The sequence below is a fragment of the Cervus elaphus genome, chromosome 17 (assembly GCF_910594005.1).
Source record: "Cervus elaphus chromosome 17, mCerEla1.1, whole genome shotgun sequence".
NCBI classification, from domain to species: domain Eukaryota; kingdom Metazoa; phylum Chordata; class Mammalia; order Artiodactyla; family Cervidae; genus Cervus; species Cervus elaphus.
In genome coordinates, this window is record NC_057831.1 from 46,016,987 (window position 1) to 46,043,699 (window position 26,713).

Here is a 26,713-nt window from a genome sequence, read left to right on the forward strand (position 1 = left end):
AGGCATAGACGGCTTTGACTATCTGTTACTTGAGTCCAAGTATGCCAGTTTTAGTTCTGGGCCCAACTCCCCAAGTTTCCAGCTTGGCCAGGTACACATACATTATAGCTCTCCTTCGTATTTGGAGGTCTTTCCAGAAAGGAGGATGAGTATGAGAAATGAAATCGAGGCAAAGCAGCCATGGGGTTTAATATCACCATGAAAAGGTGGAGTTAAGCAATATATATTATTAGACCAGAAAAATATTTCTTGGCGCCTCCTGGCATTCAACATCCCTTATGCTAAGACAGTTACTTGTTACATACTCTTTTCAGAAATATAAGTCCCAAATTCCATCCTTTAGACAATGTTCCATATGCTGTTCTGATGATGATATCAACTGATGTCTCTGAATGTCCTTGACTGACCTCAAGAAGAACAGGTCAGGCTGTTTTCTTACTACAGAAAATGGCCAGAAGAGGGTTTGCTCCCTGTTCCCATGTGCGGTCATGGTGAGGTGGGTGGTTACAGAATGTTCCTGAAAGAGGGCTGGACTCCTGAGGTGCAAAGCGGCCTCCACAATTCCACATCAGCAGAAGCAGCAGAACACAGCAGGGTGTCACTAAGAGGAGTGAAGAGCCCGCTTTGGGTGTTCTAGAACCTTCTAAAGCTCAGTAGGGTCCAGATCCCCGTTTGAACACGCGGTTAGCAATTACATGTGCAGCAGGAACCCTGGTGAACGCCTGTCCTTGGCCTGCTGAGGTTTTCTGATGGTGACTGTTACTGAAAACGTCCTGCCTGAGGCCCCAGTCAGGGCGCCACCCTCGGCGCGTTCCCCTGGAACCCAGAGGAAGGGTGCCAGGCGGCCGAGGAATGGTCCCCACTGGGAACGGTGCCTTGCTTCACTCCTTGCCTCCTCCTGCTTGCTTCTTTTCCCCGCTCTCTGCTGCCTCCCTGGGTCCCTGCCTCCATGCTCCTCCCCGGCGGCCCCACAGCGCTCAGGGCGGCGGCGCCGAGGCGCTCGCGTGGCTGTAGGAGCATTTAGACAGAGACGCCCGCGTGCTGCCGCTCTCCACCTCGTCCCCCACGTCCCCTCGCGCTCCCGGGGGGCCGGGGTTGGGGCAGCAGGGGAACGTGGCCAGGAAGCCGAGGCGGAACCTCTTGTTCATGAAGCAGTAGATGATGGGGTTGACGCAGGACGAGGTGTAGGACAGCAGGAGGATGAAGGAGATGGGGGTCCCCGAGAGGCGGCGCTCGGCAGAGGCGGTGTCAAAGGCCCGCCAGGCGTTGGCGCTGAAGATGGGCATCCAGCACAGGAAGAAGAGGACCACGATGACCATGAGCATGCGGATGACACGCTTCTTGGCCACGAGGTTGGCCGCGGGGCTGCTGCTCCTGATGCGGTGGACCCTGCGGCCGCTGCCGGAGGACAGCTGCCGCAGCTCCATCTTCCTTGGGTGCTGGGGTCGCTGCAGGTAGCAGCCGTCGCTGTCCTCATACCTGCCGCTGCTGCCCGAGCTCGGTTTCCTTTCTGGGTGGGCAAGCCACATCACTTATTGTTGGGGATGGGTCATGCCAGACAGAGGGCATGGAATCCCTGACCCCTCCGTCCAGGGGCTAAACCAAACTTGAACTGTATTACTCGACGGGCCACCTGGGGCCTGCTCTAACATGGGTAGGTATTGCTCTACACTACTCCTTTCCTTCAAATGAAATGCTACTTAAAACTAATTTTTTAAAAATGTGTAGTATAGAATGTGCATAATTTAAAATAGTAAAATAATGTTTTATGTGTGTAGACTGTAAGGATAAAAATTTGTTAAAGAATGAATATCCACACTCTTCTTCCAGCTCCTTAAGGCGGGGAGTTTTCTGCTTACCTGGGGAACCTCCAGTTTGCTTTTACTGCATAATGAGCAAAAATCAACAGAAGCCAGGGAAGACCCTAGGTGTATGTGTGGTAAAGAGCCTAGCAGAAGGATGGAGAAGGGTGGTGAGTGATGTAAACAAAGGTGTGGGGTAAGTTGCAGTGAAGAGTGGGCTGTAATGAAAGGGAGGGATGGGGGGTGGGCTTCCCTGGTGGTTCAGTGGTAAAGAATCCACCTACCAATGCAGGAGACATGAGTTTGATCCCTGATCAGGGAAGATCCCACATGCTGCAGGGCACTACAGCTTTTGATTCTGTGCTCTAGAATCCAGGAGCGCAAAGACTGAGCCCATGTGCCGCAACTGCTGAAGACCTAGAGCCCCAGAGCCTGTCCTCCACAACAAGAGAAGCCGCCACGATGAGAAGCCCACATACTGCAGCTGGAGAATAGCCCCTGCTCTCCACAACTAGAGAAAAGCCTGTGCAGTAGGGAAGACCCAGCACAGCCCCCCAAAAAGAACATGCAGGTCCAAACATTAAAAAAGGGAGGAGCAGGGAGATGTGAGGTTCCATGGCAGCTATACGGGGAGTGAAGGGTGGGAGTGAAGGCGGAAAGAGAGGATGGCACCTGGGATGACAATTTGCTTTGTTTGCACAGGGGTCCATTTGAATATAATATCACAGAGACCCTGAACCTATGGGCCCTGAGCTTGTAATTGGGCAATGGGTATAGTATCTCATTTTATTCCATTTAGTACCCTTTTGGGAGAAATAATTTCTTCTTTCTACAGGAAACAGAGACACTGGGTCTCATGACCATGCCTTCCGACACAGAGTCTCCTAAGAATACTTTTGAAAAGTATTTTGAAATACTTTTGAAAAGTATTTTCAAAAGTATATACTCTGGATATATCTAAGTTATAGAAAACAAGGCTTGTGTAATCTTTTGGCATAAACCAACAGATAAAAGATAGTTACCTCGAGCAGACTTCTTCTGGCTAGCATCAAATTTTATTCCTTGGTAAAGTTCCAAAGAGATTAATCCATATGCCACCATCATCACAATTCCAGGAATAAGAAAGAGGATGAGTAACAGGAATGTGTGCCTAATAAAATAAAAAGCAATCCAATAACCAGCAACTCCAGCATTTCAAACTAAGATGAGATGGAATAAACAGGATTCATCTCCATTTTAATGAGTTGGAGCAAACACATTAATTACCAGTATTTAATATCTTTGGAAATTCCATGTCTGGAGGTTCAGTCATTAGAAAATGTTTACTTCTTTTCTCCCAGATAACGTCTTTTATGAAGGACTAGTTAAATCAGAAAAGTTTCATGTAAGTCTGTGCCTGAAACAAGTTTACATTTAAAACTAATGAGAGCTTTAAAAAAAAACCAAGCCAATGAGAGTATGTGAATACCTCAATAAAGCTGTTACTGAAATAACAATAATAAAATTATAAGAGTTTATATTCATTGATGACTTGTTAAATTATTAAATTTCAATATAGTACATATAATACTATATTTAAGTCCCATAATAATTTTTGAAGTAGATACTATTAACCTAATACCCATTTTACAGGTAAGAAACAGGCAGAATAAATAATTTGTCCAAAGTCACGCAGCTAGTGGTAAAGATGGGATCTGAATTCAAGCATATGATTCTAGATGTTATGCTCTTAAGCATCACAATATATTAATACCATTTGTTGACTTTATAGCACCAGAATCATCAAGTGCATAGGTAGCAATGCTGGAAAACCTTGGTTTTGCAAAATAAAGTATTCTGGCTGTTTCAACCCATTAGGCACAGTGGCAAACTCATTCTGGTGCCTGGGGGGCCAGAGTTATGCTTTCTCTAAATATGTTTGATTCCTGAAGAACTGCAGCCTCCTTCTTCTTGAGTCTGGCCCTTAAATCACTTTTGCAGTCTGGCATGTGTAAGGTTACACAATTAGGCCATAAAATTGTCAGAGACTCACAGTGGCTGAGCCATTTCTCATTTCAATTGGACATGTTTTGATAAGATTTCTTTTCAAGTCTTGGAAATGTCCCTCATCTGCAACATAATTCTCTGAGCGTGTGTGTAGTATCTTGGTTGAAATGAAAAAAAGGAAGGCAAAGAAGGCAGAGATTATCTTGGTTTTGAGCCATTTTTGAATGTCTAGCCCTCTGCTTCTAAAACATGCTGGGAATTAGTAAACATAATGCCTTGCATTTGCGTAGCCTTTTTGAATATATTTAATGACATATTCATAAACATTCTCTCATTTGAATCTCACATCCCTCTAGTGATGTATATAAAAAGGTATCTTTATTCTTAAATCTTTGTGTAAGGAACTTGAACGTCAAGGAAGTTATATAAACTTGTCCAACATCACCTGCTAGTGAGCAAAGAAACAGGTAGCACAACTTTGCATTTGTATTCCTAGTAAAGTGTTCTGTGTAAGTACCACCGCTGCAACTCTAAGAAAAATCACACGGGATTTGGGGTTTTGGACTCCTCGGTTCTATCTCCAGTTTTTGGCAAACCAGAGCTCTTCTGCTGTCTCAGCCAAAATCCCCACTAGACTATCCAGAAGCACACTGCATAGTGGTTAAGCCCAGACGCTCTGTCATCTCTTCTAGGTCTGGGAACTTGAGCAACTTAACCTCTCCCTGTCTCAGTTTCTTCATCTGTAAAATGGGGACAGTGACAGCACCCACCCTCTGAGGTTCTGAGAGGATTCGTTGACTTTAATACAGGTGTGGCATTTCAAAGACAACATTCAAAGTCTTCGTTCTCACTGTTATTCTAGAAAGAGGTTAAGACAAGTCTTCTCAAAAAAATCTCCAGGAAACTGATCCTGCAGACACTGGACAATACATTCCAGTTTTTATTAAAACTGAACAATTCTATCAAGTTAGAGTAAACAAATAAACCCAGGCAGCCTTACCAGGACTGCTGCATGACGTCACTTGGCAGTAGAAAGCGGCACATATTTGCGGTCTGGTTGTTATTTTTGGTAAAAGGCACCAAGTTGCTATAAATTGGGTATGGAGTCATGATGGTGAAGGAGAGGCACCAGGTAGCGGCAATCACCTTCAAAGCATGGGACTTCGTTTGCCAGACTCGGGACTGTAAGGGTTTGCAAATTGCACCATATCTCTCCAGTGATATGGCGACCAGATTAAAGGTGGAGACACTCACAGAGGTACCTGGGAAAGGAACAAAGAAGCTGGTGATGTCAGCTCTGAAATCCGAAGTTTATTTGCACATGAGCTTAAGCTTACCTGATCTGCAGAGGTTTGATAGATAGTAAAGGAAAATATTCACAAGGTAAAGAAATACTGTGTGTGTATATTTTTTAAAAATGATTTATTCCCAGCTTTGTTCCCAAAAGGATTTGAGGCAGTTCAAGCAATGTGTTTGCAAATACATTGTATTGCCAATGTATTTTAGATAAGTTTATTGAACTTTGATTATGACCTAGCTCCTTCTTAGGCTGAAGGTGCTCATTAATTAATAACCAAGTGGATGAACTATGTTCCTACCCTACAGAAGAGGTTTCTGAGTGACCTGTAGAACAACTTTAGTTTTGAGCATGATCTGCATAAAGTTGACCTTTTAATCCAATATTCTCAAGGACAGTGACTCCAAAAATTCAGTGGGGTCTGAGATGGGAGTATTAAGACTCTTCCTGAAAATTTCTAGTACACAGACTGTTTTTGAGTGAAACAGTCTAAATTTCAAAATGGAGTGTTGAAAAAATACCTAATGAAAAAGGATGAAGGGGAAAATCCCCATATTGTAACTAATGTTTTTCTCGGGGTAGGAGGAATGGGGTCTTCTTTCTAATTCTTTTTGCTTTTCTGTGTTTTGTAGAAGGATCATTCATCAAACATTCATCTTCAGTGAGAAAGACATCAAAACACCTCATCTAAAAGGAAATCAACCCTGAATATTCATTGGAAGGACTGATGCTGAAGCTGAAGCTCCAGTATTTTGGCCACCTGATGCAAAGAGCTGACTCATTGGAAAAGACCCTGATGCTGGGAAAAATTGAGGGCAGGAGAAGGGGATGACAGAGGATGAGATGGTTGGATGGCATCACTGAATCAATGGACATGCGTTTGAGCAAACTCTAGGAGTCAGTGAAGGGCAGAGAAGCCTGGTGTGCTACAGTCCATGGGGTCACAAAGAGTCAGACATAACTGAGCAACTGAACAACAACAACAAAAGGATATATTTACAGCATCGTCAAAAAACCTAATTTTACTTAATTTTTGTATTTTGTGTGCATATATACTGATTATAATGTCTTACCCCTGTAAGATTCCCTTTAATTCTTCATCCATAAATTCAGCAGATTCTTCTCTTATCTCTTACCATGATTTCTTAAACCTTCAAATCAATCCCAATTTGGGAGAAGTTCTTAGCCTGGGGCCTTTTGTGATACTGTGTATAAAAATATCCTTTTTCTAGGGAGAATATCTGTAGTGTTCCTCAGAGACTTAAAGGAATCTAGAACCCCAAAACCATAGCTGAGAACTCAGGTTCAGAGATAGGATTTGCTGTTTTACAGGAATTTACCCTAAGGAGTTGATAACATTTGGATTAGAGAATACAGCCCCAAACTCCTCAGAGTGAAATCTATTATTGTTCACTCTCTTAGTCATGTCCGACTCTGCAGCACACGAGGCTTCCCTATCCTTCACCATCTCTTGGAGTTTGCACAAACTCAAGTCCACCGAGTCGGTGATGCCATCCAACCATCTCATCCTCCGTTGAGCCCCTTCTCCTCCTGCCTTCAATCTTTCCCAGCATCAGAGTCTGAGTCAGCTCTTCGCATCAGGTGAGCAAAGTTTTGGAGCATCAGCTTCAGCGTCAGTCTTTCCGATGAATATTCAGGATTGATCTCCTTTAGGCTGGACTGGCTTGCTCTCCTTGCAGTCCAAAGGACTCTCAAGAATCTTCTCCAACACCACAGTTCAAAAGTATCAATTCCTCAGTGCTCAGCCTTGTAATGGGTCATTATAAACCCATCATCAGGCAAGCACTTTTTTTTTTTTTTTTTGCTGTGTGCATGGGTGCTCAGTCACTTCAGTCGTGTTAGACTCTTTGGGACTCTATGGACTGTAGCCTGGCAGGCTTCTCTGACCATGGGATTCTCCAGGCAAGAATACTGCAGTGAATTGCCATGCCCTTCTCCAGGGGTTGTTCCCAACCCAGGGATCAAGCCTATGTCTTCTGTGTCTCCTGCGTTGCAGGCAGTTTCTTTACCCGTTGTGCCACCTGGGAAGCCCTTTTGGCTATGTATTAGGAATTTAATGCGTGTTAACTGTTAGGAAGATGAAATTAAGGGAGGAATTGAAATGACTGGAATCAGAAATCCAACAAAACCATTATGGTATTGCAAACACTTTTAGAATTATCTTGCTTTTCACTTTCTAGAACAGTCTGTACTGGGTATTTTCAGAAAGAGTGTTAAGGCTCCTAGCTCAGACCCCAGCTATTTTAAAACATTTTTTTTATTGAGGTGAAATTCATATAACATAAAATTAATCATTTTAAAGTGAACAACTCTGCGGCATTTAGCACATTTATGTTGTGCAACTACACAAGGCCTCATTTTTAATCTCCTTTCATAAACCCTGGTTAAAATGATTAAATATTGCCGTAGGATATATACAGACAGGCCTTGAAAGCCTGAGGCACTGTGAGATGTTGGTTATTATTATTGCGTCATTGTTTAACAATGATCCTTTTCATTTGTGAGTCCATTTTTCTTTTTAGAGTACTTGGACCCAGATTGACACTTTCTCGGTTATTTGTCCATGGCATGTAGATCAGTCATTCATCATCGTTTTGTCAGCGCTGGATCCTCCTTCCTCAGTTGGAAGAAATAAAGGCTTTTAAAGCTTTCTGGTCACCGATAGCTGCCCTAGGCGTCTCAGCTCTGCATATTTTGCAGGGCTTAGGTCAGAACAACCAACTCCTTCTTCATTTCCCGCCTCTTCTCCTCCTCCCCCAACCAGCTCTCAGAATGGGCAAGGGATGAGGCATTTTGGCAGGCAGAGGGGACCAAGAGAAATGTCTTGTTTCAGCCTCAGATGAGCCACAGCAGTTGGCAAAACGAGGCTGTGTATTCACTCACCATTGTAGTGGCTGCCAATTGGGGTTCAAGTCAGCTCTGTGGCTTACCACCTGTGTGTCCCTGGGCACATTATTAACCTCTCTATGCCTCTGTTCCCCTCTCTGTGAGACAGGGAAGAATAACTGTGTATACTTCATAGAGTGGCTGTGAGATAAAATATGATCATGGAAGTAAAAACAAAGCATTTAGTAGAACATCTGGTACTCAAAAAAAAAAAAATGTACTCAAAGACATTAGCTCTTATGATTTTTCATCATCACCATCACTCTGATTGGCAAAGGCAGCGAGCTGCATATCTCAGTCAATCAGGGTCAGCTTATCCACCCAGGCAGTGGGAGCAAATTCAACTTGTCTAGTGGCAGAGGTTCTCTCTCTCTTTCTGCCTAAGATGGTCCCAGCCCCTGTGAAAAGAGGCTGGAAAGTGAATCCTGAGAAGGGAATCTAGACCTCTGGTGAAACTGGTTTTTGAATAACCCTGTTCCCTATAGGAGCCAGAGGGGCAGCAGAAAAAGCCCTCTTCCGGCAGCCTGGCCATCCCAAAAGCCATGCCTTGGGTTGGGTAGAGCTCAGAGTACAATCAGTGACTTCCAGGAAGGCACAGATCAGCTTGAATCTGTCTGTCTTTCTAACAGAAGCAAGCAAAACCAGTGTCTTCTGTAGTTTCTGACCAAGTTACTCCACTTTGAGGAACTGATCCCCTGACTGGGGAGTGACTTCTGGGGCGTTTCGAGGACGGACTCTCCCATAGAGCCAGCTCCTCTGTCCTTGTTCGCAGCCCCATGCAGTCAGATGTTCCGTTCTGTACACCCATCAGGGCTTCTCTGTGGAGGCTCTCAGGGGTTAAGGAAGGTCTGGGACTGAGTTTCACTGATTTAGAGTGAAACTCCAGAAATAGGCACCAGCCGCAACTCACCCATGAAGTAGGTGGTGGTCTTGCAAACAGCGCTCCCGAAGATGAAATCCTTGAGCAGGTTGGGGATGAGGTTGAATGGCATGCAGAAGAGACAGAGCATGAGGTCGCTGACAGCCAGGGAGAGGAGGAAAATGTTGGTCACTGTTCTCATCCTCTTGTTCCTAATCAGCACCGTAATGACCAGCGTGTTTCCCAGCACGCTGAGCAGGAATATCAAGGAGTATAACAGAATCTGCACGGCCGACTGCCACTCTGCAAGGAGGAACCCGGACAAGCCGGAGAGATGGAGGTAATGAGGGCAGAATGTTAAAACCCCGGCACACCAAATGAATGCTTATTTCCTGCCGGTTTGTATTTTCAGGGGTGTGCCTCGCCGACCCCAGCTCTCCCCATACTGACGATATTTTGCAGAAACAAAATGAGGAGAGCACAGAGTGATTTAGTTGCTTCTGAAAGGCTGGTCTGTTAAAGGACCGCTCACTAGGGGAACCACTTTTTCTTAAGAACAAAGCTCCTCCAGTGATTTGCTTTCTTCCCTAGCTGCTAAGCATTATTTCGGTTTAATCACTTCTTCACACCGATTTCCCCCAAGGAAAGGCGACAGCTAGATTGTGACAGCACCTTTTCTGTGATGTTGGTAAGCTCCAGCTTTTACACTTGTACTCCCTCTGGCTCCACTTCAGCTCCTCCTCCCACTGCTTTTGTGCCCCCCAAGTCCTACACATTAATCCCAACTCTCCCATGGGGAACAATAAGAGCATTGGACTCAGTTCTGCTTTTAGATCTCTTACCCAAACTTCTGAACTGATGACTTTATCCAGCCTCATCTCACGAGGACTGTGTTCTATTTTCACAGTCAGCCTTGCCTTTGCTGATTTTTTCCACAAACTTAAGGTTTTCTGAATTCAGATAACAGCCTCTGACACCTACCTTTGGCAGGATGGGGCTGATCCAAGCAGAAAAGCGTCTCATTTTCGATCCCCAGTTCACAGGGGGGAGTCAGGTTGCTTTCATTCATGAGAAGGCTGTCAACCACATCCATGCTTGCCTGCTGCTTTCCACCAAGTGTTGGCAAGCTGCTGAACGGCTCACTCTCGGCTCAGGCTCATTCCTCTAATGACTGACCGGAGAGTCTCCCAAATGCAACCTGCTGTGGAGAGGCAGGAGGGTAGGGGGAGTGAGTGCCAGGTGTGGGCTCCTGTGGCCATTCTTAAAGGCGACTGGAGTTCAGCACGCTCAGGCCAGATGGGCAGGCATTTGCACTCCTGTCTTGGAAAGAGCAGCTGATGCGAGCCAAGCCCGCTCCACCTTCCAGGCCCACCCCATTCCTGGGCCAGCCGTAGGGCCCTGAGCACAGGCAGCCTGATTGCGAGTTAACCCTTCCCGAGTGTCTCTGCTTTTCTGCACACACACACACACACACACACGTGGACACACACGTACAGGGGCACAGTACCTCTCTCCTCTGTGTAGGAACCTGTCACCATCCCAGACATAGGCAGAATAGAGCTCAAGCTGGCTGTGTGAGACAGGAGCGATTAACTCGGCAACAGACAGCGACATGCAGAGCATCAGGACTGGAGGACACGGAGGGACTGTGTTTCTACCTCCTTAGATAAAAGCAATTAGTGCCTTTTAGCTTTGGAACCATGCCCAGCAATGTGTGTGGATATCACTGCTGGATGGTTGTTAAGTTGTTGCCAACCACGGGGTTATTTCTTGTGGTCTCTGCCCCTGGTAACTGAAAGGAGGGGGTGCCCTGACTGTAGGTGCTCGGATCCTTATTATAGAAAACACTTAGTAAGATTTTCCATTCATTCGTTTACGCATTCGTCCATTCATTCAGCACATGTTCATTGAGAGCCTACTGCTTACCAGGTGCTTCTTTAAACACATAAGCAAATAATGAACAAGATCATTTCAGATGTGTAAAGCACCACAGAGGAAGTCAAGCAGGAAGGTATAATGGAGAGGGATGGTGGATTGTTGGGGGGGGGTGTTGCTCATTTAGATGGGGTGGTCAGGAAAGGCCTCTCGCAGGAGGGGACCAAGATTGGAGAGCTGGATGACAAGTTGCAGGAAGGCTTGTGACGACTGGGGAAAGCTGCTTCTAGGCAGGATGAGCAGTCTTTTGGGCAGAGGTCACAGCAAGAGCAATTCCCTGCATGGGAATGAACTTGGCCTGTTTGAGGAATAGTTAGAAGTAGGAATGAATGAGGGGCCACCGGTGGGAGATGGGGTTAGAGATGGGGACCTGGCCAGGGTCTGGGTTTTCTGTGAGGCTTTGTGGTGCCAGCAAGCTCCTCCAGACCCTTTGTACACGTGGTCTCCTCTGTTGAGACCTTTGGGACAGCAGAGGGCTCTGTGTTGCTCCCAGCTGCTTAGCTGAGCTGAGACCTGATCTAGACACTTCAGAGATCCCTCATGCTTTGACAGCTTTCTCCACTGACAGTCCTATGTGTCCTATCTTGGCTGATTCCCGGCCGAACATGGATGCACCGATGGGCATTTTTACCACCCAGGCTTGGGATGTGGGGCCGGGAAGAGACCAATACCTCTTTTCTTTGAAACCACAAACAGCTCATGTTGGAGGCACTTAGTCACAAGAACTAGAAATGCGAGGAATATTGGAGAAGCTGTTAGCAGTTATTAACAGGAGAGACAGACCCCAGATCAAGTCCTGGCTTCACTGGTTACCTGCTGGCAGATACTGGGCAGGTTTCCTAACCTGAGACTCATTTCTTTCTGTCAAAGGGGGACCGCATGACTTCCCAGATACTTGTTATAAAGATTGATTGCCTCAGGACAGTGTCTGATGCACAAAAAGTGTTCAATAAACCATAGATAATGAAAACGATTATTATGATTTTTCCTTTTATTTTTTTGTTTGCGCTGGGTCTTCATGCTGTGTGCCGGCTTTCTCTAGCTGCGGGCGAGCCGGGGCTGTTCTTTGTCGTGGTGAGTGGGCTTCTTATGGTGGTGTCCTCTCTTGTTGCAGAGCACAGGCTCTGGGGCATGCAAGCTCAGCAGCAGTGGTGCATGGGTTTAGCTGCTCCGTGGCGTGTGGGATCTTCCTCAATCAGGGATCAAACCCACGTCCCCTGCATTGGCAGGCAGATTCTTCTCCACTGTACCACCAGGGCAGTCCCTATTATTTTTCTTTTACACACCAGGATTTGACTCAGAGTGGTCCCATGGTTTGCTGGTGAGAACGAGTGGTTCTCAATCCCACTCATGGACCAGTGGCCCCGTCCTTGCTCCTCCTCCTGCAGCGTACAGCCAGCTTTCTTCATTATTCTATGTCCTGGAGCCTCTCTGGAGCCAGAACCCCTGTCTCTGCCTCTCCTTCTTGCCTTGGTTCCTGTTGACTTAATCTTCTCAGTCTGCAGACTGATATGGACCCTGCCCACTAGGAGGGACCCAGAGCAGTACTGTCCTGATTTGGGGAGGGACAAATATTCAGATTTTGAGCCCTGGGTACAGCTGAATTTCACCACACTGCTCTTCTCAGCAGCTGACTGCTTCAGCTGCTTTAACTGGGCAGACATCACCATCCATAGCAGGTGCTTCCACCTGGGAAGCCCTGAACTGAAATGGAGTCCAACTTGGAGCAAGTTCTTCCTTCCTGCATCCCTCCTTCCCTCCCTCCCTCCCTTCTGTTGAGTCCTGCCCTGAAGCCACAGGTTTGAGGCCTTGCACCGAGGCCACAGAAGCAGAGCCCATAATCAAGGACACCTCCGAAGCTGGCTGGGCCCCTTTGTAACCTCACCCAAACCTCCTGATAGTCACTAACAAGCTTCCTGACTCCCAACTAAGCAAAGATGCCCACTCCAGTAAACACTCTATAGCACCCCAACCAGTCACCTAATGCCAACCGTCAAGCAGGAATTTTCTTTGTTTTGAGGCTCTACAGATCGGCTATTAACCCACAAAAGGTCAACTCTTCCTGGCCTGTCAGTTGTTGGCCTACTGCGCTTGCACTGCCCCCTTTATCTCTGCTCTTTGTTCTCAATAAACTCCCGCCTTTCTGAAATGCCCTGTCTGGAAATTCTTTTTCAACCCATGCTCAACACCTTCCGTCCTTTTCTCCTTCCTCCCCACCTTTCTACTCCATCTGTTCATCGGTTGGCAGGAAGCAAGCGTTCAGGGGCCTTTCCCGGTGGCTCAGCTCTGCCTGCAATGCCAGAGCCACAGGAGATGCCGGTTTGATTCCCGGGTCAAGAAAGGTCCCCTGGAGGAGGGCTTGGCCATCCACTTCAGTATTCTTGCCTAGAGAATCCCACGGACAGAGGAGGCTACCGGACTACAGTCCCTGGAGTAGAGTCGAACACGACTGAAGTGACTTAGCACACACGCACGCAAGGACGCGGGAGGCGGGTGCTGGAGGTTTTGTAAACTCGGAAGAAGTCAGCGTGGCACATTTGAGTGATGTGCTTTACAAGCTTTAGTGCAAATCTGGATCAGCTGAGTTAGTGGTTAAAAATTGGGATCCCCAGGCTCCCCTCCTGGGATTCTGATCCTTCAGCCCCGGGCGTGGGAGTCTGCATTTTTATCCAGCATTCCTGGTGTTTCAGAGGCCAGTGATCTCAGGGTCACTCTCAGGAAGCTCCTTGGAAGCCATTATGCCGGTTATGAGCGCGGGCATCAGACTACAGTAACCTAAGCCTGTTCTCCACCCCTGCCACCTCCGCTGTGAACATAAACAACTTAATTGGCCTTTCTGAGTCTCAGCTTGCTCATCTGTAAAATGCGTATAACACAACATGACCTATAAACAAAGCAACACATGGAAGGCACCTCAAACAATGCCTGGAACTTAGGGCTGGACTCTAATAATTTACTGCCAGTGGAGAAGATTAATCCCAGGGATCCTCTATTTGTCACTATTATCACAGCCAGATTAAGGGCTTATGTCTCCAGCACCCGAGCACAGTGCCTGGCATACAGTATGTGCTTGGGAAATGGAAATAAATAAAGAGTAAAACATCAGGAGTGTCAATATTGCATTGCCTAGTCTACCCTTTCACATCTCTAGCTGAAGAAGGAAATGGCAAGCCTCTCAAGTACTCTTGCCTGTGAAGTTCCATGGACAGAGGAGCCTGGCAGCTACAGTCCATAGTGTTTCTAAGAGCCAGACATGACTTAGGGGCTAAACAACAGCAGCAATATCTCTGTCACATCTGTTCTTTTCCTGGCCATCTCTGGATTTTTCACTCTGAGTTTCTGAGCCAGTGTTACCATAGAATTAAACCGAAAAAGAGGAAATTCTAACAAGAGACCATAGTGCTTTCAAGGTGAGAGCTGATGCATTTCTCAGGGCGTTAGTCTTTTTTTTTTTTTTTTTTTTGAGAGCAATGGAGTGCCCAGTAATGAGTTTTGAGATGGGTCTATGTGTTAGGTGTGACCTTGGGCAGCCTGTATGTTGACATTCGGGGCTATGTTCCTGTGTTGCTGGAGAATTTGCGTGGTATGTCTTGCTCTAAAACTTATTGGCTCTTGGGTGGTGGTTGGTTTCAGTGTATGTATGGAGGCTTTTGGACGGTCACTTATTACTTAAAGTTCCATGTAGTCGGGAGTTTTCTGGTGTTCTCACGTTTTGGGCTTAAGTCTCCTGCCTCTGGGTTTCAGTTTTATTCTTCCTGTAGTCTCAGGACTTCTCCAACTATACAGCCCTGATAAGAAAACTTCTAGGTTAATGGCGAAAAGATTCTCCCCCGTTAGGGACACCCAGAGAGGTTCACAGAGTTACATGAAGAAGAGGAGAGGGAGGAGGGAGATAGAGATGAACAGGAGGAGAAAAAGGGGGACTCAAGAGGAGAGAGACAGATCTACGCAGCTGTCTGTTCCCAGAGTGTTCTCCGTATCTCAGACACCTACAAGGATTCACAGAATTGGATTGGGAAGAGAAGGGGAAAGGAGGAAATAGAGGTGTTCTGAGGTAGAAAACAGAGAGTCAAGATTGGGAGAGAATAATCTTCGGTTTAAAGATAGGGCTTCTCTTTTTTTTTTTTTTGTAAGGTTATAGTGTAGTGAAAATGAAAATGAAGAGTAGTAGAGGAGTACTAGAGGACTTTAAAAGAAATAAGAGAAAAAGAAAAATAGAAAATTAAAGAGAAAACGGAAAGAAAAAAAAGAAGAAAAAAGAAAAAAAAGAAAAAGAAAAAAAAAACAAAAAAAAACAACAAAAAAAAAAAAAGAAAGAAAAAAAAATTTTTTTTTCCCCCTAATTAAAAAAATCGTAAAAATCTATGAAAACGAAAGTTAAGGAGTAATGGGGGAGTAATAGGGAATTTTAAAGGAAAATAAAAGAGAAAAAATAGAAAAGAAAAAACATAAAAAGAAAAAAAAATTTTTTTTTTTTCCTTACTTAGAAAAAAAAAAGTAAAAATATATCTAGGCGTTTCTCTGGAGCTGTTGCGGTCAGTGTGGGTTTGGCTCAGTTTCAGATAGCTCCTCGTTCCAGCTTACACTTCTCGATATCTACAGGGCCCTTCCGGTGAAGTCGGTGTTTTCTACAGGGATTTTAATCTGTTGCACCAGTCCCTTCTGAAGCGGTTCCCTTTGTTTATTTGGCTTCTAGGGCGTTAGTCTTTATTTCACTCCTCAATGCACATTTATTGAATGCCTTCTAAGTGCCAGGCATGGTGCCAGGTGCTGGGGATAAGCCATGAGCCAAGTCGATGGAATCCCGCCCTCAGGAAATTCTCAATCCACTGCGGGAGACAGGCCATAAATAGATGGGGCAAAATTGAAGTAGTCCCCTTGTCTCAGAGCCCTGTCCCTTAATTGGGCACAGGCCCAGACGAATTGATAAAAATTGACTAAACTGAGCTGAAAAATTGCCTCCCCTTTCTCTGAAACACACAGGTTGGGTGCCTCCTGTGGTCCACAATGCTCTTTGGGTACTGAGGACTCTTTTGGCAAATGCTGCCCTAGGAAGACAGAGCATGAGCTATCTTTTTTTTGTTGTTGTTGTTTTTTAGGTTTGTAAATTTAAAAAATTTATTCTTAACTGAAGGATAATTGCTTTACATGTGTTAGTTTCTGGTGTACAACATCATAAATTAGCTATATGTATACATATATCCCCTCCCTCTTGAGTCTCCCTCTGACCCCTCCCATCCCACCCTCTAGGTCATCACAGAGCACTGAGCGGGGCTCCCTGTTCTATATAGCTGCTTCCCACTGTTTTATACATGGTAGTGTATATATGGGTGTTCATTGGACGGACTGATGCTGAAGCTGAAACTCCAACACTTTGGCCACCTCATGCGAAGAGTTGATTCATTGGAAAAGACCCTGATGCTGGGAGGGATTGGGGGCAGGAGGAGTAGGGGACGACAGAGGATGAGATGGCTGGATGGCATCACCGACTCGATGGGCATGAGTTTGAGTAAACTCCGGGAGTTTGTGATGGACAGGAAGGCCTGGCGTGCTGCGATTCATGGGGTCGCAAAGAGTCAGACACGACTGAGTGACTGAGCTGAACTGAACTGAGTGTATATAGAGAACTTCCCTGGTAGCTTAGTTGGTAACGAATCTATCTGCAATGCAGGAGACCCTGGTTCGATTCCTGGATTGGGAAGGGTTAGGCTACCCCCTCCAGTAGTTTTGGGCTTCCCTGGTGGCTCAGACGGTAAAGAATCCTCCTGTAATGTGGGAGGCTTGAGTTTGATCCTTGGGTCGGGAAGATCCCCTGGAGGAGGGCATGGCAACCCACTCCTGTGTTCTTGTCCGGACAGAGGCGCCTGGCGGGCTACAGTCCTTGTGGTCACACAACTGAAGCAACTAAGGATAACACAGTGTATGTAGAACATGAGCTATCCATTACCCTTGGATAATGGCCCCCTTGGTAGCTGCTCCCCAAATTGTTCTCCATCTTAAGAAACAATTGTTCTAAAACACCTAAGATTTGTTTGTATTTTTTCCTCATTATAACTGAATCACATGCTCCTTGCAATTTTTTTTAAATAAAGAAAAATAGATAAGTATAAATATCACACAAACATATTTCAGGACTCCACATGATTGAAACACAGTCCAGAAGCCAGAGGTAGTTAACAGATAATGGCAGGTTGAAGAGTCTCAATTCTTAGGGCAACCTGACATTTCTTCAAGTTCTCTTGCCTCTGCTCTGCAATTTCCTCTCTCTCTGCTGCTCAAATGTCACTGTCTAAATTCTTTATTCCTCATTCTCTTTCCAAACCCAGCCACAGCGCTGCCTGCCGGCTAGGGTTTTTCTCTTTCCCTCCCTGTAACGGTCTCAGACTTCCGGAAGTGCCTGCCTGGGACTCGCCTCCCTCCTAACCCTGTGCTGGTCACGCTGGGTTCCTCGGGTCGGGGAGGGTGGACATGCTGAGGTTCTGGTACAACCCTGCTGCCCTCAGAGGACCGTGTGTGACCCCCTCTGAAGGCCTTCTCCCACTTCTTGAGAAATCACAGTGGACCTTTTCTGATAAATGAAAAACCCCTCCTCACTACAGAGAAAGGCGAGCATCATGTCTGTGTCTGACGAAACTTTCCCTTAGCAAGTCATGGCTGGGTTTGGACAAATAGCTTTTCTGCTTTTATTTCCTCACCTTAAAGTGGGTTAACAGAGGTAACGCCTACCTCAGAGGAATGCTGGGACATTTCACATCACGGTGTGTTTAAAGTGCACAGTCTAGTGTTTGGCATGTCATATGTGTGTGCTAAGTCGCTTCAGCCGTGTCTGACTCTTTGCAACCTGGACTGTAGCCCGCCAGGCCCTTCTGTCCGTGGGATTCTCCAGGCAAGTATGCTGGAGTGGGTTGCCATGCCCTCCTCCAGGGAATCTTCCCAACCTAGGGGTTGAACCCTCATCTCTTATGACTCCTGCATTGGCAGGTGGGTTATCTACCACTAGCGCCACCTAGGAAGCCCCTGGCTTGTCATAGGGCTTAGTAAATAATAATATGCCATGTTTCATGTCTACAGAAACATTAAAATCATCTTTAATGCCAGTGCCTCAAGATAATGTGGAGAAGGAAATGGCAACCCACTCCAGTATTCTTGCCTGCAGAATCCCAGGGACAGAGGAGCCTGGTGGGCTGCTGGTTATGGGGTCGCATAGAGTCGGACATGACTGAAGTGACTTAGCATGCATGCATGCATTGGAGAAGGAAATGGCAACGCACTCCAGTGTTCTTGCCTGGAGAATCCCAGGGACAGAGGAGCCTGGTGGGCTGCTGTCCATGGGGTCGCACAGAGTTGGACACGACTGAAGCGAATTTGCAGCAGCAGCAAGATAATGTTTGTTAAAGATTTGGAGGCTATCTGTCCAGACTTCACCTCTATACAATTAAAAAGAACAAACAAACCAAATTTGAACTCCTGCCTTATATACAAGATTCATCCTACTTACCATTTTTTGAAAATGTATTTTTAAGTTAGAATTTTCCCTCAAAATGAGAAACATGGCTTTTTAGGGTTCTGAAAAAGTTATTTTTTAAACATTTAGGTAAGAACATTAAAAAAGTATTACAACCCCATCATCCAGCGAATTTGAAAAGTATTTTGCATACATACTAGTTTGCATATTTATTGTTTTCACTTAGTATTCTTTCATCATCATGTTTCAGTACTTCTCTATGGTATTATTTTCAGGGTTGTCTATTATTTCATTAATAGACACCACTGGTGGCCTGAGGCCTGGGCAAATAGTTTTGCAAAGGATCAGATTCGTTATATAAGGCTGCTGTTTATTAGTATTGGCCTATTATACTTTTTATCAGCATTTGATATTATTAGCTCACATTTTCAGTTTGTTAATTTAATCATAAAAGGTACCTCATGGTTGTTTAAATTTTCATTTTCCCTTTTAATGGATATATAGTTGATTTACAGCATTACATTAATTTCAGGTGTACTGCATAGCGAGGCAATATTTTTATTGATTATAATTCCTTTATAGTTATTATAAAATATAGGCTGTATGCCCTATGTTTTACATCACATCCTTGTATCTTATTTATTTTCTACCTGGCTGTTTGTATCTCTTAACCCCCTACCCCTATCTTGCTCCTCTCCCTACCCTTTTTCCCACTGGTAACCACTAGTGTGTTCCCTGTATCTGTGAGTCTGTTTCTGTTCTATTACATTTATCCACTTTTTTATTTTTCTAGATTCCAAATGCTAAGTGAAAACCTACAGTATTTGTCTTTCTCTGACTTACTTCACTAAGCATAATACCCTCCAGGTCCTTCCATGTCGTTGCTAAACGGCCAATTTTCATTCCTTTTTATGACTGAGTAAGATAATTTGCATGTCTTTTATTACCAAAGATGCTCCATATTTTCCATGGGTTTATTTACTAGTTGTATTTCTTCTTCTGTCACTTGTATAAACCTAGGATAAGCCAGAGCATTTTTTATGAATGGTTTATGTGCTTTGCCTATTTCTTTGCTAAACCAATGAATATTTATTGAACACCTAGTATGTGCCAGGAACTGATGTAGGTACTGTTCACAGCAGTGAGTAAAACAAGTCCCTCCCTTAACTGAGCCCCCATCCTAGTGAGGGACACACATAAACATGGAAGTAAATAGATAATATTTACATAATATCAGATAGTATATTAGTTCTTTGCAGGGAAACAAAGCCAGATGAGGGGATGCAGAGTGATGGGTGACCAGAGAAGTTCTGAGGTGGTGTCATTTGAGCAGAGATCTAAATGAACTGAGTCTCATGACTATCTGGGAAAAGAACATTCCACATAGGGTATTTACTGCCACTTTAAAATGTTTTTCTCATCACTTGACAGGAAAGCTACCTAAAGAGTTGACAATGATATTTCATTCACAATTTACTGTCATAAACTGCTGTGTGTAGCACAGACTACATCCCTTTTCCCCCTTCTTATATATAATTGGAGCTCCAATTTTTAATTGGGCGCATGGCTGCCTAGAATTTATGTTATATATTTCCAGCCTTCTTTGCAGCTAGATGTAGTTCTATGATAAGGTCTGGCCAGTGGGGAATAGGCAGAAATGAATATGCGGCTCCTGAGAAGCATCTTTGCAGAGAAGGAGCATACTCTTTTCTTTCCTTTTCATCTTTCCTCTGACTAGAATGAAGATATGAGCACTGGAGCTGAAGCAGTCATTTTGTACCCTGAGACAAGTGCCAAAGTTGAATGTAGCTGAAACCTGGATACTAACAGAAACGTGGATCCCTGATGGTCTTAGAATTTATATACTAGCCAGCCCTGGACTGCTTCCAAAGAAAAATACATTTATTTTATTAAGCCAATGTTATCATTATTAATATTTTTGCCATTTGCAACCTAATCCTAACTAAAACAGTGTGGAGTAGAGTCTGCATATTTAATTTATGATCTTTTCTCACATGATTCTTCAACTGCACTCAGGATGCATCATGGTAGCGGTCATACACATGCTCATATTTTCTCGCCCCTAGTGTATCTGATTCCTTCCCACCTAGTCAGGGTCTACTGTTCTTCAGGGCCCAACTGCATCCTGTCTCCAAACAGCCTTCTCCAGTTTACAGCCCTCCTGGCTCTGCCTTTTCTTTTAAATGTCAGAGTCCTTTTCACTGATTCCACTCTCTGGGACTCAATCAAATGGGCCTATTCTTTCTCAGGTTGAAGATAAATTTCTGCCCCATTATTCACGTCCCTCCATCTCCACTGCTCTGGCCTGGTCCATGTGACCCTTAACTGAAGTCCCTACCTTCCCTTTGACTTCTTCCATCCCTTTTCCATATAAAGGAATAGGATGATTTTCCTTTTGTCTGGAAAAGTGGTGGTTTCAAAACAGAGGAGGATACTATTATCTACCTAAAACTCTCCAGCCCAATCCAGAATGGGTAGACTCCGACTCTCTCCCTGGCTTCATCTTACACTCTTCTCCACCCGCTCCCTGACTCTGTGTACCAGATGCACTTTCTTCTCCCCGCTGTGCCATGCTCCTGGCCCACTCTCTTCCCCAGCACCTTTGCCCACTTTGTTCCCTCTGCCCGGGCTGTTCTTTCTGCCTGTTATCTCACCCTTACTAATCCCCACCCACTGATGCCACCTTCATAGGGAAATCTCCCCTGGACCCAGACTCGAATGCATTTCCCTGTTGGATGTTTGTATAGCCCACAGGTCTCATCTTTCACTTACTACGCACTTATTGTGGTTTGTGATGTTACATTTGTCTGGTTGCTGGATCATCATGGGTCTCCCCATTAGCCTGAAGGTCCACAAAGTCCAAGGTTGTGTCTTTTTTGCACATTGCTATAGTAACTCCTCAATCCTCAATCAAAGGATCCAGCACTGTTCCTCATAAAACCTCAAGAAGTAATAATTATCTCTTACTAGAGTTTCCTTTTGCAGATGAGGAAGGTAAGTTGTAAAGAGATTGGAAATGCAGTATCAGTATTCAGACCCAGGTAGGATTGGTGCCAAGACCTACACTCATTTCATTCCACGACTACAGTGAAAATACCACCTAACAATTCTCTGAGTCTGATGAGAGCAGGGACCAACAACTGACTAACTCCCACTTCCTCTGGTCCGCAACACAACTGAGAGGGGCTGTGGGTCGTTAAGGGCATGACTCTCAGAATGGAATTTCATGGTGGATCACAGACACTGGGTGAGATACTCAGCAAGAAGACAGAATAAGCTTATAATTTCCCCACCCTTCCTTAGGATCTCCCAGGACCACTCAGGGCAGGACATCCAGAGATTAGCATGCCAGGACCCCTGCACATGATCACCCCTGTGTGATCTTCCATGATCTGGCCTCAGTCGAACGCCACTCTTGACCTTCATCGTCTGAATTTCCATATCCTCATGAAGTGCTGATTATCATGGGAACCTCACAGAGTCATGAGAGGATCCCATCGGATGGGGTATGTGTATGAAAGTTCTGTCTAAACTCTGGAGAGATTGTGTGAGTGGTTAAAACACCATTACTGAGCATGAACTCTCCCTTAGGTGCTTCATTCTACCATTTCTGTTCCTCACACACCGTGTGAGGTGGCTTCTATCATTCTATTTTACCCATGAGGGAACTCAGAGTCGTAGGAATTAGATCCGCTGCTCCTCCTTGGAGGGTCCCCCAGTTATGTGCCGGAGTCCTCAAGCAGAGGCACCTGCACCTGATCTCCTAGCTGCCATTTCCCTCCGGACGCCTATCACTTTACCTCCCATCCTAGTCCCACGGTGGGCATGTGCTGCCCACGCAGCCACTGGAATCCCACCATGAGGCCGCCACCGGCCATGGAAATGATAGTGTTTCCATTTAACCCAGCAGTGGCCAGTGCTTGGGCCAAGATGGGACGCGAACACCCAAACGGCTCTGTTTGGATCAGAACCTCAGAAAACCTCCTATGAAAACTGTTCCATCACCTCCAGTCCTCTAATCCCGTCCAACGGCTGCCCTGATACTCCACCTCCTCATCTCCCACTCTCCTGCTGTGCTCCCCCACCCAAAGGCCTTTCACCTCCTGGAGACAAAAGATCATGGCCCGGGAAATCTTAGTGGCTGCAAAGAGCTGAGTGCGTCTCCCTGAGGTGGTGGGAGGTCTGTGACCAACCTCTGCCAGCTGAATGTCCTGCTCCCTTATTGGCATTATTCTGGAAGAGGTTCCAGTTATGCCAGCTGCTGCACACCATTAGGTCACTAAAAACCCAAGGTTCACATGCCTCAGAGGTGTGGGGCTCCTGCCACACTGCTCTTCCGGGAACCTCTTAGAGAGTCGTGCCTGCTGGTATCTGCTCCACCCACGTGTCCACTTGCTATTTGGGGATTGTGACAGCTACCGAATCCATCAAATGGCCCCAAAGTGAAAGCCATCGGAAGCACAAGTGGCTTGAAACGTTTAAGCACCATAATGCTGATCTGGCCTCATTACTGCCAAAAGTAGTGTCAGAACAGAACTCTTGATATCAGCCCTCTTCATGGCCCGATACACTAAAGGAGAAATGGCAGATTTAAGAATTAAAAGGTATCATTTCTATGCCTGTCAGTAATAAAAGCTTGGGTTAGAAATTCAGTTATCTTAGAATGGTACTAGCGGTCACAGCATACTTACAGTACTTACACTTCCAGGCTCAAAGCTTACTCTGCAGTGATGTAATTTGCCTTCCTTCTGGCTCCCCAGAGGAGGGTGGGTGTTCTGAGCTCCCTGAGGGCAGGGCCCTGTAGGACACATTTGCTGCAATTTTATCTCCAGCTGTTCCTGCAATGTTTAGTGCATTGTAAGCATTCACTAAATGACTGCTAGGTAAATGCGTGAACAGATGGAAGGATTCAGTATCAGTTCAGTCGCTCAGTCATCTGACTCTGCGACCCTATGGACTGCAGCACGCCAGGCTTCCCTGTCCATCACCAACTCCTGGAGCTTTCTCAAACTCATGTCCATCGAGTCGGTGATACCATCCAACCATCTCATCCTCTGTTGATGTTATTTAAATGACTCTGATGCTGGGAAAGACTGAGGGTAAGAGGAGAAAGGGCGACAGAGGATGAGATGACTGGATGGTATCACTGACTCAATGGACATAAGTTTGAGCAAATTCCGGGAGATTGTGAAGGACAGGGAAGCCTGGCGTGCTGCTATTCAAGGGGTTGCAAAGAGTAGGACATGACTGAGTGACTGCACAACAACAAATGTCATTTCACCATTCTTATAGAAAGAAGAAAATTTTGGAGTCTGAAGCTGTGGGATCTTCCAGACTAGATGGCATCATCTTCTTTACTTTTTTTGTGATATAAATGTTTTGACAACTCAAGTCTCTCACATGAAGGGTTCTTTCCAAGCCATTAAAAATATAGCAACAACAAAAGCTATCTAATAGCTAACAGATTGACTTCTGCTTCATGAGCTTTATAAACATTGACTCATGTAATCCTCACATTAACCCCTGAGGGAGGAACTACTATGACCCCCGTTTTCCAGAGAGGCTGAGCAACTTCCCCCAAGACCAGAACAGAAAAGGAATGCTTTCCACTAAGGTTGTTCCTTACCTTCTTTGGCTCAAAAATCCTCCTTTAGAAATCTAAGCTTATGAGTTTCCACGTAAGGGAAAAATGTGCACTCCTCAAAACACACCGTGGTGCACAGTTTCAAAAAGTGTAGGAATCTGCCAAAAGCTATTCATAAATTGTAGGTTAATAACCAGTGTGACAATATCCTTAGGCTCTGGGATCAGACACTCGTTGTTTCTTTCTCTTTTTAAAAAGTATTCATTGTTAATTGAGAACTAATATTGAAATACATGTTCTTTAGCGAAAATCCAAACATCAGAATGTGTGCTTAATTGCTCAGTCTTGTCCAACTTTGCAACCACATGGACTATAGTCCGCCAGGCTCCTCTGTATATAGGGATTTTCCAGGCAAGAACACTGGAGTGGGTTGCCATTCCCTCCTCCAGGGGATCTTCCCAACCCAGGAATTGAACCCAGGTCTCCTGCATTGCAGGTGGAGTCTTTACCAGCTGAGCCACAACGGAAGCCCAATGATAATTTAAACTACAAGCCAGCCATCAGAGGTATATCTAAATTTCCTTTGACCAGTTAATTTCAGGTCCCTTCTTAGAAGTAACCATTGCTATCAGTTCACTTTATATCCACTTTCTATACATTATATACCTATCTATGTATCCATGGAAATTACTTGGTATGGTTGTGTGTTATCTCGGAATCTACAAGAGCTATATTGTATTGCATCTTTTCCCCCCTGCAACTTGCTTTTTTTCTCACTTAAGAATCATCTTGGAGGTTTTTCAGCTTGTGTAGATGGGCTGCTGTATCTTTTTAAGCTACTGTGTAGTACTCCACAGTGTGGACACAGCACACTATTACCATTTTCTTACTAAGTGACTTTAGATTGTTTCTAGATTTTTGCTCTTACAGAGTTGCAGTGCATACATTTATAAATACTTCTTAAGCATGTAAGAATACCAAAGTCTTGAAGAATACCAAAGTTCTGGGATTACTGGGTCGTAGAATATGTGCATTCTTAAATATAAAAAAAACACCACCAAATTTCCCCGGAAAGTGACAGTGCTAATTTGAACCCCTCCAAAAATGTACACAATCCATTATTTATTCACATTCAATAATTACCTTTACCAGTCATTTCAGTTTTCCCTAATGTGAGAGGTGAACAAAGGTATCTTGTTTTATTTTGCATTTTTGATGACTAGTGATGTTGAACATCATTTTGTATTCTACTAATCATTTGTGTTTTTTTTCTCTTGTGAGTTACCTGCCCATTTTTCTATGCATTTTCTTCTTGCCATTGATTTATGAGCTCTCTCTTATATTCTGATACTAAACATTTGTTAACCATGTTATAAATATTTTCTCTCCATCTATTTATTGTGAGTGTAATTTACATACCTGGCTTAAAGTCCTGGCACTAACACTGAATTCTGGATGACTTGAAAAAAATACTTACCTCTCTGAGCCTGCAAGTCCTTATCTGTGACATGGAAGTGCCATTCACCTTTAGGGCTGTTGTCAGGATTAAATGAGATAATGACTGAAAATTCTTGATTCAGTGCCTGGCATGTAATAAGTGCTCAAACAAGTGCTTATGTAAATATTATGAATATTCATTGCTAATATTTAAAAGATTCCTCCATGAATGAGCAAAAATAATGCCTACCTTCAAACTTTTACCCAGTGTTTTTAGACCTGTTTTCTACAGGAAAAAAAAATGAAAGTCTGAAAGATCTTTTAGGATGAATGGTGCAAAAACATCACATCAGATTTTTGTTTATAACTTGTATAATAGGTCTGTTTTATTTTCACTTTCAGCCAGTATTGTAGAAATCAAACTGTTATCACAGCAAGGGAAAGCCTGAACAGAAGTAAAATTGTTTTTATTGAAAAAAATGTTTAAAGCAAATGTATAAAGACATTTTTCACAACAGCTCAGAAAGAGGCAGAGACATCCTGTCTTCTTCCCACTGTAACATTACCTACAACATTACTGTTCTTAAAATTACTCATTTGTTCCTATAGATCAAACAGCTTCTCCTGAATCTGAATGATCATAAGACTATCTGTTTAGCATTACTCTACAGGTCACAGACCAGCTCATGAATTTGATCCCACACACCCTCTGTCCCAGCTTCTCCATACACTTCTAGAATAGGTAGGACAGGAATAACTATTTCCTCCAAACTTCCAAATAAAGAAACAGAAGTTCTGAGGGCAAAGACGTCTCTGACTTTCCCAATCTGACTCAGAGTCCACTCCTAGGCACCTGTATCCCTCTGTCAAACCATGTTCAAGTCAAGTATGTAAGTCTTTTCTTCAGTAAATGAGCTCTAACATGTTTCTTATGAGCAGAAATTCTACCTTTGGTCTGTGCATCTTTAATACCTGCCTAGCATGAATGCATACATGGATGGATACATGTATGGCATGCATGCTAAAAAGTGGTACCCAGGTCTCCATAAACCATATGGAGCACTTTTCTATGTGTGTTAGCAAAACTTTTTAATGTATGAGCTGATCATATAGTACAAAAGACTTTAGGGGATGTGTGTATAGAGTTTTCTGAAGTTCAGAATATGTATAGATTCATATGGGCTTCCCAGGTAGCTCAGTGGTAAAGAATCTGCCAGTGATGCAGGAAAACACAACTCAAGCTTGATCCCTGAGTTGGAAAGATCCAATGGAGAAGGAAATGGTAGCCTACTTCGGTATTCTTGTCCCTGAAATCCCATGAATGGGGGGCCTGTTACGCTACGGTCCATAGGGTTGCAAACAGTCAGACATTATTAACGACTAAATAATAACAACAAATAGCTTCATATATTCACTCTCA

General features: G+C 44.5%; 1 protein-coding gene across 1 annotated transcript; it reads right to left on the reverse strand.

Moving 5' to 3' along the window:
* Positions 1 to 976: 976 nt before the first annotated feature.
* CCKAR (cholecystokinin A receptor) lies at positions 977 to 10,147 on the reverse strand. Its single transcript, XM_043871259.1, has 5 exons — positions 9,833 to 10,147; positions 8,903 to 9,154; positions 4,789 to 5,050; positions 2,825 to 2,952; positions 977 to 1,510 (listed from the first exon to the last, which is right to left on the reverse strand). Exons 1-5 carry the CDS (start codon positions 9,942 to 9,944, stop codon positions 978 to 980), a joined length of 1,287 nt encoding a protein of 428 aa, XP_043727194.1. The 5' UTR covers positions 9,945 to 10,147; the 3' UTR covers position 977.
* Between the last annotated feature and the right edge of the window lie 16,566 nt (positions 10,148 to 26,713).

Bases quoted from the DNA above. Each gene is read 5' to 3' on its own strand.
- CCKAR (XM_043871259.1), bottom strand. From the start codon at position 9,944: ATGGATGTGGTTGACAGCCTTCTCATGAATGAAAGCAACCTGACTCCC. The intron at 9,155-9,832 runs GTAGGTGTCAGA...TCCTCCTTGCAG, and splicing joins TCAGCCCCATCCTGCCAAAG to AGTGGCAGTCGGCCGTGCAG. The intron at 1,511-2,824 runs GTAACTATCTTT...TTGCCCACCCAG, and splicing joins CCAGAAGAAGTCTGCTCGAG to AAAGGAAACCGAGCTCGGGC.